General features: G+C 42.3%; 2 protein-coding genes across 5 annotated transcripts in view; one reads left to right on the plus strand and one right to left on the minus strand.

Moving 5' to 3' along the window:
• Window positions 1-16,007, minus strand: part of TXNDC12 (thioredoxin domain containing 12) — a 31,190-nt gene extending 15,183 nt beyond the window's left edge. For both annotated transcript variants that reach the window (XM_027598505.2, XM_027598515.2), the window contains exon 1: window positions 15,763-16,007. In XM_027598505.2, coding sequence (XP_027454306.2) covers window positions 15,763-15,859 — 97 coding nt within the window. In that variant the 5' untranslated portion in view covers window positions 15,860-16,007. The remainder of the gene's footprint in view (window positions 1-15,762) is intronic.
• Window positions 13,389-18,340, plus strand: part of BTF3L4 (basic transcription factor 3 like 4) — a 35,013-nt gene continuing 30,061 nt past the window's right edge. The window contains exon 1 of one of the 3 annotated variants that reach the window (XM_027598544.2): window positions 13,389-13,393. The gene's annotated coding sequence lies outside the window, so the exon portion shown is untranslated. Of the gene's footprint in view, window positions 13,394-16,136; window positions 16,648-17,060; window positions 17,209-18,340 lie in introns of those variants that run through there. The other 2 variants (XM_027598549.2, XM_027598535.2) reach the window with 2 other exon arrangements.

An 18,340-nucleotide genomic window follows, 5' to 3' on the forward strand; every position in this document is an offset into this window, starting at 1 on the left:
TACCAGGTCACATAGCTGGTAAATGCCCACGCTGGGATTTAAACTTGAATTTTATGACTTCTCAGTTATTATACTATCTTTCAGGCCTTTCTTTCCTTGAAATAAATTCAAATTTCCATCATTGTTACCGCAGGAGAATAAAGAGATCATCCAGATTAGCAAAGGGAGGCAGTGTCCAAACTAATCATCATCACTTTTCATTCCCAACAGCAGTGAGTTGCTAGCCAAGAGAAAATGTGTCATTTGCCTAGGGCCCAAAGTCCAATCCTGATGAGTCAATGATTAAGTGAGAGTGAAACTGGGAGAACTGGAAGGTGCCAAATGTGACTGATCATTCTACCTGTCAATACCTAAACTCAGGAGACTGAATCCTGCTTTGGTGGGATGCCTAACTAGACAGTCTGGAGGGATATCCACCTACAAAACAATAAAATCCCAGATAAAATGGACTTTCAAAATGTACTCACTGGGTTCACAGTGATAAACACAAACACAAAATAAGCTGAACCTAGATGAGGACTAGTGAGCAACAAGCAAAAGGGAAGACTGACCTCAAAGAAATATCCACTACAATAGAGCAAAAGGGAGGAGATAAATCTGAGACTCATATTAAACCAACTCAAAAAAGACTAAAGTGGTAATACCCTTAGGTTTCCAGATGAATCAAATGCCAAACCTTTCTATAGGAAAGTACTCCCTTCTTTAGGGCTCCAGAATAGCCAAAGATGAACAACAATTATGAGTTCACAATCCTAGATCCCCAAACATGTACGAAAACAAGCCACCACAAGTAAGAATCAGCAGAAGCAACAAATAGATTTAGACCCTAAGGACTTCAGATATTAGAACGATCAGCCATAGGATACAAAATAACTATGTATGAATATTTGCAAAATAACACAGGGGATCACAAAAATGGGAATGCAACAGAGGAAATAAACAGGCAAATCTATAAAGGCACAAAATAGACCTTTTAGAAATTAAAAATATAGGAGTGCCTGGCTGGTTCAGTCGGTAGAGCATCTGACCCTTGGTCTCGGGGTTGTGAGTTCAAGTTCCACATTGGGCATGGAGCCTACATAATAAATTTTGTTGGGGCTCCTGGGTGGCTCAGTCAGTTAAGTGTCTGACTCTTGATTTCAGCTCAGGTCATGATCTCAGGGTCGTGAGATCAAGCTCCGCACTGGGTTTAGAGCCTGCCTGGGATTCTCTCTCTCTCCCTCTCCCTCTGTCCCTCCCCGCCCACCCCCTCTCTCTGTCTCAAAAAAAAAAAAAAAATTGTTGAAATACAAAATCAATGGACATTCAGTGATAAAAAGAAATAAGCTATTAAGCCACAAAAAGACACAGAGGAAACTCAAATGCATATTGCTAAGTAAACAATGCCAACCTGAAAAGGCTACATAATATATGATTCCAACTATATGACATTCTGAAAAAGGCAAAAATATGAAGACTGTAAAAAGATCAGTGGTTGCCAGGGGTTCACAAGGGAGGGAGGGATGAGTAGGTGGAACACAGAATTTTTATAGCAGTGAAACTATTCTGTATGATTCTGTAATGGCAGATATATGTTATTATGGACTAAATTGTGTCTACCCCACCAAACTGGTATGCTGAAGTCCTAAACCACAATACCTCAGAATATGATTGTATCTCGAGACAGGGTCTTTAAAGAGGTAATTAAATTGAAATGAGGTCATTAGTGTGGGCCCTAATCCATTATAACTGGTGTCCTTCTAAAACGAGATTAGGACATAGACACATCTAAAGGGAAGACCATGTGAAGACACAGAAAGAAGACAGCCATCTACAAGTAGAAATCAATCCTGCCAACCACTTGATCTTGAACTTCTAGCCTCCAGAATTTGAGAAAATAAATTTTTGTTGTTTAACCAGGTCTGTAGAATTTGTTATGGCAGCCCTCGCAAATTCATATATATCTCATTACATATTTGTCAAAACCCATAGAATGTACAGCACAAAGGTGAACCCTAACGTAAACCATGGACTTTAGTTAATAATAATGTATCAATACTGGCTCATCAATTTTAACAAATGTACCACACTAATGCAAGATGTTAATAATAGGGAAAACTGGGGGTAGTCAAAGTGAGGACTTACATGGGAACTCTATTTTAAGCTCAATTTTTCTACAGACCTTACACTGCTCAAAATATAAATTCTATTCCTTAAAAAAAATTCAGTGAAGGGGTGCCTGGCTGGCTCAGTTGGAAGAGTGAGTGATTCTTGATCTCGGGGTTGTGAGTTTGAGCCCCATATTGGGTGTAGAGATTAGTACAAAAAATAAACTTTTTTTAAATAAATAAATTTTAAAAAAATAAAAAAAATAAAAATTCAATGGATAGGTTAAAACAGCAAATTAGAGACAGGTGGAGAGATAAATCAGAAGTTATCCAGGGGCACCTGGGTGGCTCAGTCGTTAAGCAGCTGCCTTCGGTTCTGCTCCCAGTGTCCTAGGATCGAGCCCCACATCAGGCTCCCTGCTCAGAGGGAAGCCTGCTTCTCCCTCTCCCACTCCCCCTGCTTGTGTTCCCTTTCTCGCTGTGTCTCTCTCTGTCAAATAAATAAATAAAATCTTAAAAAAAAAAAAAAAGAAGTTATCCAGATTGCAGCACAGAGAGATAAGAAGATAGAAAATGTGAAGGAGAGACCAAGAGATATTGAGTAGATTAAGAGAGCTAGTATAAAAAAGTTGGAGTTTCAGGAGTGCCTCGGTGGCTCAGTCGGTTGAGTGTCGGACTCTTGAATTCGGCTCAGGTCATGACCTCAGGGGGGTGAAATCAAGCCCCACATCAGGCTCCACGCTCAGCAGAGTCTGCTTGAGATTCTCTCCCCCTCCTTTTCTCTCCGTCCCTCCCCTTGCTTGTGCTTGCTCTCTTTCTGTTTCTAATATAAATAAATAAATAAATAAATAAATAAATAAATAAAATATTTTTAAAAATTGGAGTTTCAGAATGAAAAGATGAAAGAAAAGGACATATTTGAAAAGAAAATATCACTGAAGTGGGGCACTGTGTGACTGGGGAACAAAAGTGGGAGGAAAAATACCTTTTGAAATATTAAACCATGTTAACATATTTCCCACTTAAAATACATTTGCATCTTTTAAAAAGAAAAAGAATAGTTGAGAATTTTCAAGAACTGAGATAAAACATGAATTTGCAGATATATGAAGAACAATGTATAACAACTGGGACAAATTTTGAAATCAAAATACACACACTTCAACTGTAGTGAAACTGCAGAACAACAAAAATATTAAGATCTTAAAAGCATTTCAAAGACAAATGACATATTTCCTACAAAAGATAAAAAAATAAGAATTATGTGCCTAGCAATCAAGAACGAGGGCAAAACAGACATTTTTAGAAAAACTAAGATATTTTTCCATCATCAGGTATTCACAACTCATTCTTATTTCAATAAATAAATATTCATTACACAGTATTATGTAGTAGTTAAGAGCATTAACTCTGGACCTAGACTCCCTGGGTTGGAATCCTAGTTCTGCAGCTTACTAGCTGTGTGACTTTGGACAAGTTATGGACCCTCAGTTTCCCCAGCTGTGGATAACTGAGGATAACAAAGAGTACTACCTTTTAGGGTTGCTGTGAGGACTGAAAAAATGAACGATCTCCACACAGTGTCTGGGACTGGAGAACTGCTACAAGTATTTGCTATTAATATAATATGCAAGGCACTACTCCAAGTACTTTACAGATATTGATCCTCATGAAAACCCTAGAGGTAAGTACTCTTAATCTCATTTTACAGATGAGAAAACTGAGACACAAAGTCTAAGTAACTTTCCCAAGTTCGTTATCACTAGTGAGTATCAGAGCTGGCAGTCAAGGCCCAGATTCCCTGCTTTTAATCACTACACAGTGGTGTCCCTCAAAGTAGAAGGAGGTAAGAACAAAGACACAAAGGAGGGAGCAAACAATGCAGGGCTTGGTAGGCCACTGTAAAGACTCTAGCTTTTACTAAGCTCTTGGGTTTTGAGCAGAGTAGTAACATGATGTGTTCTATGTTTTAACAGGATTGCTTTGGCTCCTATGCTGAAAACAGACTAAAGGGGGTGTTATGGGTTGAACTGTATCTCATAAAAAAGATATTTTGGAGTCCTAACCCCCAGGACTGTGATCTTATTTGGAAATAGGGTCTTTACAGAGGTAATCAAGTTAAAATGAAGTCATCAGGGTAGGCCCTCACCCAATATGACTGGTCTCTATATAAAAAAGGGAAATGTGAACACAGATAATGTACATAGGGAGGACATCTACAAGGAGAGAGACCTAACATAGATCCATCCCTCACCATTCAGAAGGAACCATTCCTGATGATTTCAGACTTCTAGACTCCAGAACCGTGAGACAATAAATTTCTGTTGTTTAAGCCACTCAGTTCATGGTACTTTGTTACTATAGCTCTGGTAAACTAATATGGGGGGAAAGCAAAAGCAAATGAGACTAGTAAAGTGAATACTGCAAAAATCCAGGCAAATGATGAAGATGATTTGGCCCAGCTAAGATGGTAGAGGGCATGAGATACTACAGGATTCTGGATATATTTTGAAGGCAAAGTCAAAAGGATTTTGCTATGGATACGGGGTGAGAGAGTTAAGGACAACTGTAAGGTTTTAGCCTGGGAAACTGAAAGGATGGAGTTGCCATTAACAGAATTGGGGAAGAGAGCAGTTAGTGAGTTTTGTTTTTTTTTTAAAGATTTTATTTATTTGACAGAGAGAGACATAGCGAGAGAGGGAACACAAGCAGAGGGAGTGGGAGAGGGAGAAGTAGGCTTCCCGTGGAGCAGGGAGCCCAACGTGGGGCTTGATCTCAGGACCCTGGGATCATGACCTGAGCCAAAGGCAGATGCTTAAGGCTGAGCCACCCAGGCGCCCCTAGAGTGAGTTATGGAAAGAAACATTAAGGCTTTAGGGGCACCTGGGTGGCTCAGTTGGTTAAGCCTCTGTCTTTGGCTCAGGTCATGATCTCAGGATCCTGGGATTGAACCCTGTGTGGAGCCCGTGTTGGGCTCCATGCTCAGCAGGGAGTCTGCTTCTCTCTCTGCCCCTTCCCCCCCACCGCTTGTGTGAGCATGCTCTCTCTCTCAAGTAAATAAATAAAATCTAAAAAAAAAAAGAAAAGAAACATTAAGAGTTTGGATTTGGATATGTTCATCTTGAGGTGCTTACCAGACACCCAAGTAGAGATGCTGAATAAGCAACTGAATGTCTGAGGCTGAAATTCAAGGGAGAGTTATCAGAATATGGATGTTATTTAAAGCCTGAGACTGAATAAGATCACCAAGAGAGTGAGTGTAACATGAAGGAGTCCAAGAGCCCTGGAGCACTCCCAGGTCAGGTTCAAGAAGAACTGACAAAGACAAGAGAAGGAACTGCCAGTGAGATCAGCAGAAAACTAGCAGGGCATGGAGTCCCGGAATCCAAGTGTTTCCAAGACATTTCAAGAAGGAAGGATGATCAACTGACTCCAATGCTCCTATAAAATCAGAAATGACCACATTTAACAACTGGAGAACAATGTTGACCTTGACAAGACCAGTTTCAATTAGAAGAGTGGGATGAAAGTGTTATTTAGAGCAAAATCAAGGTAACCCAGGGGAAGAATTAGAGGAGTACCTACAACTTCTGCACAGAATCTTGCTGTATGAGGGACAATTGCTAGAGGGAGCAGTAAGTTGAAGAAGAGTTTTTAATTCAATATGGAGGAAAGTATAGGGATGTTGAAAGCTGATAGAAATGATATAATAAAGGTGGGACAATTGATGATGTAGGACAAGAAGGAACAGTCAAAAGTATCCTGAGTAGGTGAAAGGAAATGGGAGTGAGTACCCAAATAGAGGGATTAGCTTTTGCTAGGAGCACAGACAGGGGAGGAAAAATATATGGACACTGGTGCTAGAAGGTGGGTAGATGTAGTGATGACAATTTTTGAAAGTCCTCTTCCAGTTGCTTCTGTTTTCTGTTAAATAGGAAGTATGGTCACCAGCTGAGAGCAAAGATTGTACAGGAACTATTGGGAAATACTTCCCAAGACAAAGGGAAATATGAAATAGTCACCTAGGAGAAAAGAACCAGAGAAACTAAAAGAATAAATAAAGGGCACATTTCATGAAGAAAGTGATTCCAGAAGAAAACCTAGATACAGGGGTGCCTGGGTGGCTTAGTCGTTGAGCATCTGCCTTCGGCTGGGGTCATGATCCCAGGGTCCTGGGATCGAGCCCCGCATCGGGCTCCCCGCTCAGCGGGAGGCCTGCTTCTCACTCTCTCACTCTCCCTGCTTGTGTTCCCTCTCTTGCTGTCTGTCTCTCTCTGTGTTAAATAAATAAATAAAATCTTAAAAAAAAAAGAAAACCTAGATACAAGGAACAGTGAGCAAATAAACTGGTAAAGATGTAGATAAATCTAAACAATATCTGTGCAAAGAATGCTAATACTCAATTTGTAGTGTTAAAAGAAAAGACAAAACTAAAGCACTGAATACTTGGCTTATAAGTAAAGGGGAGGTGACTAAAGTTGAAATTCTTAAGACCCTCTTATCATTGGAGGGTTAAAATATTAATGTTAGATTTTGTAAGTATGCAAGTAAAATTTCAAAAGTAACCACCAAAAGAATAGAACTAGAGTGCCAACTTCCAAACTAATAATGGAGATAAAACAAAAAAGAACAATAAAATACTCAACCCCTAAAGTAAGGGGAGAAAAAAGCACAGAAAAAAACAGTAGCAATGCAAACCGGATGAGAGGAATAAGACCAGCTCTGTCAGGGTGCCTGGGTGGCTCAGTCGGTTAAGTGTCCAACTCTTGATTTTGGTTCAGGAAATTACTTAGGGTCATGGGATGGAGCCCCCTGTCAGGCTTTATACTCAGCGCAAAGTCGGCTTGTCCCTCTCCCTCTGCTCTTCCCCCCAGCTCTCGCACATGCGCGCACTCTCTCTCTCTCTCTCTCTCTCTCTCAAATAAATAAATAAATAAATAGGGGCACCTGGGTGGCTCAGTCATTGGGTGTCTGCCTTCAGCTCGGGTCATGATTCCAGGGTCCTGGGATTGAGCCCCACATTGGGCTCCCTGCTCAGCAGGAAGCCTGCTTCTCCCTCTCCCACTCCCCCTGCTGTGTTCCCTCTCTCCTTGTGTCTCTCTCTGTCAAATAAATGAAATCTTAATAAATAAATAAATAAAATCTTTTTTAAAAAGACCAGCTCTGTTAATAATCACCAGAAAATTAGGTGGACCAAAGTTAAAGTTAAAGTTAAAAGAAATTGTCAGCTTTTAGTTAAAAAAAAAAAAAAACAACAAAAAACTACCCCTAGAATGTTTAGAAGACTATCTAAAACAAGGACTTGAAAAAGTTCAAAGTAAGTTGATTAAAACTATATATTGGGCAAATGTCACCCAAAAGAAAGTCAGAGAAGCTAGATTAATATTAGGTAAAATTAAATTTCTCCATAAACCTGAGCTACTAAGAAGCTAGGTGACAGGGGCGCCTGGGTGGCTCAGTGGTTAAGCGTCTGCCTTCAGCTCAGGTCATGATCTTCAAGTCCCGGGATTGAGTCCCACATCAGGCTCCCTGCTTGGCAGGAAGCCTGCTTCTCCCCCTCCCACCTTCCCTCTCTCGCTGTCCTCTCTCTGTCAAATAAATAAAATCTTTAAAAAAAATTTAAAGAAGAATTAATACCTATTCTTCTGAAGCTGTTTCAAAAAATAGAAATGGAAGGAAAACTTCCAAACTCTTTCTATGAGGCCAGCATTACCATGATCCCAAAACCAAAGACCCCACCAAAAAGGAGAATTACAGACCAATATCCCTGATGAACATGGATACAAAAATTCTCACTGCGATACTAGCCAATAGGATCCAATGGTACATTTTTTTTAAAGATTTTATTTATTTATTTATTTGACAGAGAGAGAAAGAGAGAGAGCATAAGCAGGGGGAGCGGGAGAGGAAGAAGCAGGCTCCCCTCTGAGCAGGGAGCGTGATGTGGGGTGCAATCCCAGGACCCTGGGATCATGACCTGAGCCAAAGGCAGACACTTAACCGCCTAAGCCACCCAGGCACCCGAGGATCCAACAGTACATTAAAAGGATTATTCACCATGACCAAATGGGATTTATTTATGGACTACATAAATAAAATAAAGGACAAGAACCATATGATACTCTCAATAGATGCAGAAAAAGCATTTGATAAAGTATAGCATGCTTTCTTGATTAAAACTCTTCACAGAGTAGGAATAGAGGGAACATACCTTAATATCATAAAAGCCATATATGAAAAGCCCACAGTGAATATCACCCTCAATGGGGAAAAACAGAGCTTTTCGCCTAAGGTCAGGAACATGGCAGGGATGTCCACTCTCACCACAGTTGTTCAACATAGTACTAGAAGTCCTACCCTCAGCACTCAGACAACAAAAAGAAATAAAAGGCATCTGAATTGGCAAAGAAGCCAATACTCTCACTCTTTGTAGATGGCATGATACTCTATGGAAAACCCAAAAGACTTCACCCCAAAATTGCTAGAACTCATACACGAATTCAGCAAAGTGGCAGGATACAAAATCAATGCACAGAAATCAGTTGCATTTCTATACACTAACAATGAGACAGAAGAAAGAGAAATTTACAATGGCACCAAAAACCATAAGACACCTAGGAATAAACCTAACCAAAGAGGCAAAGGATCTGTACTCAGAAAACTAGAGAACACTCATGAAAGAAATGGAGGAAGACACAAAGAAATATTAAAATGTTCCATGTTCATGGATTGGAAGAACAAATACTGTTAAAATGTCTATGTTACCTAGAGCAATCTATACATTCAATGCAATCCCTATCAAAATACCATCAACTTTTTCCACAGAGCTGGAACAAATAATCCTAAAATTTGTAGGACCAGAAAAGACCCCGAATAGCCAAAGGAATGTTGAAAAAGAAAACCAAAGCTGGTGGCATTACACTTTCCAGACTTCATCTCCAAAGCTGTCATCATCAAGACAGTATGGTACTGGCACAAAAACAGACACATAGATCAAGGGAACAGAATAGAGAACCCAGAAATGGACCCTCAACTCTGTGGCCAACTAATCTTTGACAAAGCAGGAAAGAATATTCAATGGAAAAAAGACAGTCTCGGGGTGCCTCGGTGGCTCAGTCAGTTGAGCATCTGCCTTTGGCTCAGGTCATGATCCTGGGGTCCTGGGATTGAGCCCTGCATCAGGTTCCCTGCTTAGTGGAGAGCCTGCTTCTCCCTCTCCCTCTGCCTGTCACTCTGCCTACTTGTGCTCTCTTTCTATCTCTCTGTCAAATAAATAAATAAAATCTTTAAAAAAAAAAAAGACAGTCTCTTCAACAAATGGTGTTGGGAAAACTGGACAGCCACATGCAGAAGAATGAAACTGGACCATTTCCTTACACCATACACAAAAATAGACTCAAAATGGATGAAAGACCTAAATGTGAGACAGCAATCCATCAAAATCCTCGAGGACAACACAGGCAGCAACCTCTTTGACCTTGGCCACAGCAACTTCCTGCTAGACATGTCTCCAAAGGCAAGGGAAGCAAGGGCAAAAATGAACTATTGGGACTTCATCAAGATAAAAAGCTTTTGCACAGCAAAGGAAACAGTCAACAAACCAAAAGACAACCAACAGAATGGGAGAAGATATTTGCAAAAGACATATCAGATAAAGGGCTAGTATCCAAAATCTATAAAGACATTATCAAACTAAACACCCAAAGAACAAATAATCCCATCAAGAAATGGGCAGAAGAGGGTGCCTGGGTGGCTCAGTTGGTTAAGCGACTGCCTTCAGCTCAGGTCATGGTCCTGGAGTCACAGGATCGAGTCCCGCATCGGGCTCCCTGCTCAGCAGGGAGTCTGCCTCTCCCTCTGACCTTCTTCCCTCTCATGCTCTCTCTCTACCATTCTCTCTCTCTCTCAATAAATAAATAAAAATCTTAAAAAAAAAAAGAAATGGGCAGAAGACATGAACACACATTTCTCCAAAGAAGACATCCAAATGGCCAACAGACACATGAAAAAGTGCTCAACAACCCTCGGCATCAAGGAAATACAAATCAAATACAAATCAAAACCACAATGAGATACCACCTCACACCGGTCAGAATGGCTAAAATTAACAACTCAGGAAACCAGATGTTGGTGATGCTGGGAAAGGGGAACCCTCTTACACTGTTGGTGGGAATGCAAGCTGGTGCAGCCACTCTGAAAAACAATATGGAGGTTCCTCAAAAAGTAAAAAATAGAGCTACCCTATAACCCAGCAATTGCACTACTGGGTATTTACAGTATATAGTGGTATATACTATATATATATATACTGGATATATACAAATATAGTGATCTGAAGGGGCATGTGCACCCCAATGTTTATAGCAGCAATGTTCACAATAGGCAAACTATGTAAAGAGCCCAGATGTCCATCGACAGATGAATGGATAAAGAAGATGTGGTGTGTGTACACACACACACACACACACACACACACACACACACACACACACACAGGAATATTACTCAGCCATCAAAAAGAATGGTATCTTGCCATTTCAATGACGTGGATGGAACTAGAGGGCATTATGCCAAGCAAAATAAGTCAATCAGAGAAAGACAATTATCATATGATCTCACTCATATGTGGAATTTAAGAAACAAAACAGAGGATCATAGGGGAAGAGAGGAAAAAATAAAACAAGATGAGAGGGAGACAAACCATAAAAGACTCTTAATCATAGGAAACAAACTGAGGGTTGCTGGTTGAGGGGGGGTAACTGGGTGATGGACATCAAGGAGGGCACGTGATGTAATGAGCACTGGATATTATATAAGATTGATGAATCACTGACCTCTAGCTCTGAAACTAATAATACATTATATGTAAATTAATTGGATTTAAATAAAAATAATTTTTTAAAAAAGTACATTGGATTTTTCATAATAGTAGTAATCACCACCATCATTTTTTGAATGCTTACTTTGTGATAATCACCATAATACAATGATAACAACAATAATATTAATAATGACTAACACTCATATGGCATTCATTATATGCCAGGTACTGTTTTCCATGCTTTTACATTTGTTAACTTATCTTCACATAAATTTATGAGGTAGAAATTCTAATTATCCCCATTTTACAGATATGGAAGCTAAAGTTAAACAGCTTGCCCAGGGGCGCCCGGGTGGCTCAGTCGTTAAGCGTCTGCCTTCGGCTCAGGTCATGATCTCAGGGTCCTGGGATCGAGCCCCACGGAGCAGGGAGCCCGCTTCTCCATCTGCCACTCCCCCTGCTTGTGTTCCCTTCTCTCTTGCTGTGTCTCTCTCTGTCAAATAAATAAATAAATAAAATCTTTAAACAGCTTGCCCAAGGTTATACTGCCATTAAATGGCAAACCTAGGATTAGAACCTAGGTGGTAAAGTTCTATAGTCTGTACTTTAACCACACACTACTATATGCCTCTCTAGCAAAGGTTAAGTGAACAAATGAATGAATATGGCCTCACCAAAGCAGAATGAAAACACTCAGATCTGAGGGTGCCTGGATGGCTCAGTTGTTGGGCTCTGCCTTCGGCCCAAGTCATGATCCCAGGGTCCTAAGATCGAGTCCTGCATCAGGCTCCCTGCTCACAGGGAGCCTGCTCCTCCCTCTTCCTCTGCCTGCCGCTCCCCCTGCTTGTGCTCTCTCTCACTCTCTGTGTCAAAAAAAAAATCTTTAAAAAAAAAAAATCACCTACTTCCCTGACACCACCCATGCATGCACACATGCCAACGTGGAACATCGGAAGACAGTCCAATTTCCTGAAGTGTCACATGTACAGCCACTTTATTTACGCCCCTATCTGCAAAGTGAGTTGAAGGCTCCCACATCCAGTTGGTCTTTCCCTAAAACATTAATTTTAGAAGGGGGGAGGGGAAGGGACCACTTCTAAACACAGAATTTACATCAGAATTCCTAAGCCCTTCATCTTAAAATTGTTTTCATGAATGTAAGTGAAAGACATCAGAAAAGTATTATCCACCCGCTCCTGGGCTGACAAAACAGAAGGTTAAGCTCAGAGCTGGTAGCCGTCAGAGCCGAGCCTCTAAAACAAGCAACATTGTACCTGAGAGGTAGAATAACACAGTGGCTAAGAAAGGAGAGTCCAAATGCAGTGGAACTGACCTGGGTTGGAAGCCTAGTTCCATCCTCTGACTATTTTCACAAATGCAAAATATGACTAACAAAATTATCTATCCCATAGGGTTATTGTGAATATGCACAATGTGGAAGGTAAATACTTCGTATGTGTCAGTGCCAAATTTTTATTCCAGCGACTTGACAAAGTCATCCATCTCTGTTTCAGGTTGCAAGAGCACATGAACCATCCCTATTAACAGCTTTCTCATTTCTCCTGTGAAGTCTTCAAAGGAGTTTCTGCACTCAGAGGCAGGAATGGTGTGCTGGTTAAAAGCACGGCCTCTGGGATTTGTATCCCAGAGAGTCCATTTACTAGCTGTGTGACTCCTTTGCCCCATTTTAGGTTCTTCATCTGTAAAATGAGGATGATGAGAAAAAGTATTACCCTTACTCTTAGAGGGTTATATGAGGATTAAACCAGTCAATACACGAAAAATGCACAGTACAGTGCCTGGAATATAGTGAATGTACAGAAAATGTTAGTCATTACAATTCTCCCCATAGGTGATATATTCCAAATTTTTAGGACACAGAGAACAACAAAATTATAGTTGACCCTTGAACAGCACGGGTTTGAACTGCATAAATCTACTTATACGTGGATTTTTTTTTTTACAGCACAACTATAAATATATTTTCTCTTCCTTACGATTTTAATTTTCTTTTCTCTGGCTTACTTTATTATACAAAACATTATATAATACATATAAAATATGTGTTAATCAACTGTTTATGTTACTGGTAAGGCTTCTGTTCAACAGAAAGCTATCAGTAACGTTTTGGAGGAGTTATACGCTGATTGGCTATGGGGTGTGGGGGGTCAGCACCCCTAACCCCTGTGTTTCTCAAGAGTCAAGTGTATTTGAGAACACTATAATGTTAGAGCTGGAAGGACTCTTAGGAATTATTTCTAGTTCAACATTCTCATTCAATAGAGTCCCCAGGGAAGACCACAGCTGGCTACCTGGTCTGACCAGCATTTAAACGCAGGCCTCCTGATTCCCATCCAGTGCTCAAAGCACACCACCATACTTCCTGTTCTTTTAGTTTCTCCTCTCTGCAAACCAACAGGCTATCTTCTGGAAAGATTTGGGAAGAAATCTTAACTCATGAAGATTTTCAGGAACCCTGCTTCAGGTAGCACATTTTGGGGAGCTGGGGTAGGTGGGCTATAATTTATTTCCCAAGAATCTGTACCCAAGAGACACAAAAAACAAAAGTTTGAAAAATTATTAATTCCTTTCAGGAACAATTAAATATTCTTCCTTGGGAGGGCATAATGATAAATGTTAACTAAATACTCTTTAAGGTTGTAACACGATATGAAGTGCCTATTTTTTCACTTAATCCTCACAACACAGCCCTCTTGCCTCAAGTTGCCCTCCTACACTACATACACAGTGTATGCAATTGCTTGGTTACTTGTCTTGACAGTCTTCAGACTATAAGCTGAAAAAAGACAGGGATCTCAATGATCAGGCATACCATTCATTTCTTCTTCCAACACTATTCCTGAGCATGAATGAGACCGAAATGGTCCTGGCTTACTGCAGCAGACTATATTTGCAATAACCTCTCTCACTCCACATGCTTTTCTTACAAAGTGACCTCAGCATTCCTTCCATGGGGGTCCTTCCCCTTGAACATGCCCTTACAGTGGAAGTGATGCTACGTGACTTTGTAAGGCTAGATGACAAAAATGCAACACATTTCCACCTTTTTCTCTTGGGGCAGGCACTCTTAGAATCCAGCTGTCATACTGTGAGGAAGCCCACATGGAGACCATGAAGAAAGACCACAGGGAGAAGCAACCTGCTCAGCTGAGGCCCCAGACATGGAACCAAGGGACATACCTTTCCCACTGTGCCTTGTTTGAATTCCTGACCCACAGAATCATGAACATAATAAAATAATTCCTTTACACCACTAAACTTTGGGGTCGTTTATTATGCAGCAATGGCAACTGGAACAACCACACATGACTTAACATCTAACAAGGAATAAAGATACTAAATAGGACAGTAACTGGAACAGAATAAATTATTTGTTGAGGGTCCAAGGTAGTTATTATTATGCCCATTTTGCAGATGAGGAACTGAGCTTTGAGAGGTTAAGCAACTTGCCCTAAGCCTCTCGGATGGTCAATAGCAGAGTAAAATAAAACTCAGATCTACACTCACATTCCTAACACCATATTCTGTCTCCCTTGGTACTTATAATTTTGTGCTAAATATACAGTAATCTGTTTTAAAATGGGATTGTCAGTACTGAAAACATTCTGGCCCAGTAGAATTCACCATGCAGTTTCATCACTGAGATGGAAACCTACATATCACCTTCTCAGAGAAGGCTTCTTTGGCTTCTAGCTCATGTAATGCGGGCTCCCTTATCCTCCCCAGCCATCCTACTCCATCACAGTTTCATTTTCTTTATGGCACTTATCCCTAGCTGAAATTTTCTTGCTTTTTAATTTGTTCTTGTTCATGTGTCCACTCTCTGTACCTCTGACTTGAATATAAACTCTGTGAGAACAGGCACCTTCTCTGTCCTGTCCACTGCTATATCCCTAGTGCCTAGGGCAGTGCCTGGAATATGGTAGGTGATCAAAAATTATTTGCTGGAGTGACCACATTCAGGCACACTGAATGTCCACCCAACTCATCACCTACCAATAAACACGCAAATAGGGAGGACATAGAAAAAGAATTTAAAACAGCAGGACTGCATCAGAATCATTCCATCCAGTAAGGTCAGTACAAAAAAATGGAAGAAAGGAATCCATGCTACCACTCTTCCACTTAGAAAAAGCACAAACCCTGAGTTCAAAAGATGTAGAGAAGGGGATGGAGTAGGGGGTCATACCTCCTATCCCCCATTCATAACCATTATCCCCTCACTCCTCAAAAAAATTCAGTTTCTTCAGACACACTGACTGAAGCACACCAAGGACAACTGTTAGGTACCCTCTAACATCATACCTTCTGCCCTTCATCTGGCCTTTCTTTATATACCAGTCACACCTTCCTGGTATGCAGGTCCTATTCTCCTCAAGACCTGTACAGAGGAGGCAATAACCCAGCTCTTCAGGGAAGAGGTAAGGAGGGGGAATCTCAGAGCCAGGGAAAGGATCTCTGCATATGCAGGTGTCCAGAGACCCTATTTCTCCCAGAAGAGAAGGTAATTGAATGTTCCTGAAGACTTACCAAGTGCTAGGCACCTATGCTGGACTCTTAAACATGCTTTCCCTAATTTAAGGGTGATTCCTTACTCCCAACCCAAGAATTTAGGGAGGCCTCCAGCACAACTTCCTCATCTCAACATTCCCCCGACCCGCTACTCCCTACCCCCAAGAAATACTCAAAATCCAGGAGCGGTTAGGGAGGATAAAAAGAAATCTGGCGTGGCCTAAGAGATAGAACGGGAGGGGAATCGTGTTAGTACAAGAAGAGGGCTATACTGGGCTGGGCCCGGTATGAGTAAAGATTAAGATAAGAAGTTGGTCTGACCCTTTCCAAGCCCAATATGTCCAGCAGAAGAGGTGACGAGAAGCAGGAAACTGAAGCCCAGCAAACAGGTGGCCCCGAGATGAGACCGCAGCTCCATGGTGGTAGATGCACGGGGCCGCTGGGCTGAGCAGACGGAGGACGGCCAGAGCCCTAGCACAAAGTCCGCGCCGTTCCCCAAGTGCGGCTCAGCCCAACCCCTCGCGTTCCCAGATTTTTTCCCCCACCCCGGTAACCCTGGAGGAAGTGATGTTAGACGGATGTGGGTGGTGCCTCCGGGGTCCGGTTTGAGGTGGAGTAAGTTTAAAGGTGCAGATCACGTAGAAGGGTGCGGGAATTGCTCTCCAGCGCAAGCTGCTTCCCTTGGATTCTGGGCGTTCAATCTGAAGGCCGAGATGGAAAAGGTGGATGAGATAGCGGGGGTAGGGGGTGGGGAGAGGCCTCCGGAGAACCGTTGCTGGTTGCGTCTGCCTGCAAGCGAGCCCCTCCCTGCAAGAACCGCTGCACTTAATATTCACAACGCAAATTATTGATCGGTGAAGTAAGCGGCTCCCAACAGTGGACGCGTCGCCATTGGCCTCCCCTTTCTTGCTCCGCAAATAAAAAAAGACTGGACAACCAGATTTCATTCTTAAGTTCCTTCCGGGGCCACGAGGAGACCTGGCAAACCTGTTCTGCAGTGCATGGTCTCGAGCCTTACAAGAATGCCCTCTTCCTGCTGGAGAAGCAGCGCTGGACCTTACTTTTCCTTGCAGCAGCAGTTCTTCCACTCAGGGATGATGCAGCCAACTGATGCAAGCTCCGAGAAAACCGAACTTCGGATCTTACTGCAAAACTGACCTAGCTCTTCAGGGAACCAGGACAAAAGTCACTGCAGGCATTTAAAGCGTAAAGCTTCTTCTGGTTAAATCTACTTGCCTTGTTGTTTTTAAACTTTGTGGGTTGAATATTTCTTTCTCATTTTTTTTTCTTTAAACAACATAACAGGTCAAAATTTCCCGTCTCCTCTCTTGAGTGGAGACTAGATGAGTCTCCATACTAATGAGTCCGCACTAGTTGAGTCCGACAGTGCGGAGTTAATGCTTAGTGAAAGACACGCGACAAAAGTACACAACCAAACAAAAATACACACCTTTTTTTTATTAGGATCCCTACAAATTTGTAGGCATAGACACAATGGAATTCTCGGGAGACTGCAAGCTCCAGAATGCAGTGCGGCCACCTGCACCTGCCGCATTTCTATTGGGAGGCGCAGAGCAGGCTGGGTTTTGTAGTTCGTATATGCGTTCCCCGCGATAGGCTGCTCTGGTGAGAGAGAGAGGCGGAGCCGGTTGTGTCACGTGGGCCCCGCTCCCGCCGCCGCTGCTGCCGTCGTCTTTCTCTGTCTCGACTGAGGCAGCCATCTTGCTCTTGCCGCGTGCTGTTGTTGGAGGACCCTCCCTGCTTCAGGTGAGACCCCCGGCGGTCCCGCCACTCCACGGCCATAGGCCGCTGCGCACGGTCTCCCCCCGCCCTCTTCTTCCGACACCCGCCAACCACTCGGGCTGCCACTTCCGCCGTGGCGCGCCGAGTGGGGGCGGAGGCGGCTGGTTTGGCTTGTCGGTTACCGGCGGCGCAGCTGGGGGTCGGCACCTGAGGGAAGGTCCCCATCACCACCGCTTCCTGTGGGGGCCAGCGGGGACCCGCGCTGTTGCCGCCCAGATTCAGTCCCAGGAGGCGCGTGATCCCCCGCCTCTCTCCTGTTACTCTACTTTATTCACAACAACAGTGCTTTGACAACAGCCTATCTGTTGTCATCTCATTTGATCTTCCCACTCTACAGATAGGGAAACTGAGGTTAGCAGCCTCCGGCCCCAAGCGCTTGGGACTGAATTCTGTTGCAGCTCTCCTCACCTCGTAATGGCAGTATTTGTTTACAGTTCTGCTTCCCTCCCTGAGAAATTGCCTTGACTCTCTCGATAGCCCCATCACACTGCCTGATGCATAGTAGGCTGTCAGGAAATTGACCGATGGGCACCCTGTTACACAGCTAGTGAATGGCGGTTTCAACTTCCGTTCCCACATTCTTTCACTTACACCATAGCTGTCCCCTCGGGAGTGGTAACAATAGTACCAGTTTTTGCGTATCTACTGTGAGCCATACCCTGTACTTGATAACTTAACCTTTAACCCTTAAAACAACCGTATGAGTTGTGTGGTGATAAACCTTTTCTAATACAGAAGGAACACAAGTTCAGAAAGTAAAATACCTTTCTGAAGTCCTAAGTGGTAGAACCTTGATCCTTCTGATTCCAAAACTTGTGCCTCTCTTAGAGAAATCCCACATAATAAAAAGTTGGGACTAAAGGTTGAAATTATTTTATCTGTGTGTAAACATGGTTAAAGTGCCTACTGTAATGCTTGGAACTTAGGCACTCAATAAATACTAATTATAACCTCATTATTTACATCTTTCTTGAGTCCTCGAGTAAAGGACTAAGCTATCCTAGGATCCCCAAGGAAAAATTCAGTAATTTATGTTCTTAGGAAGTTACTTCTCCCTTTTGTACCCTCATTTACAAATTTATTAAATTAGGAGGGA

This window comes from Zalophus californianus, chromosome 4, assembly GCF_009762305.2.
Source record: "Zalophus californianus isolate mZalCal1 chromosome 4, mZalCal1.pri.v2, whole genome shotgun sequence".
In the NCBI taxonomy this organism is placed as follows: Eukaryota; Metazoa; Chordata; class Mammalia; order Carnivora; family Otariidae; genus Zalophus; species Zalophus californianus.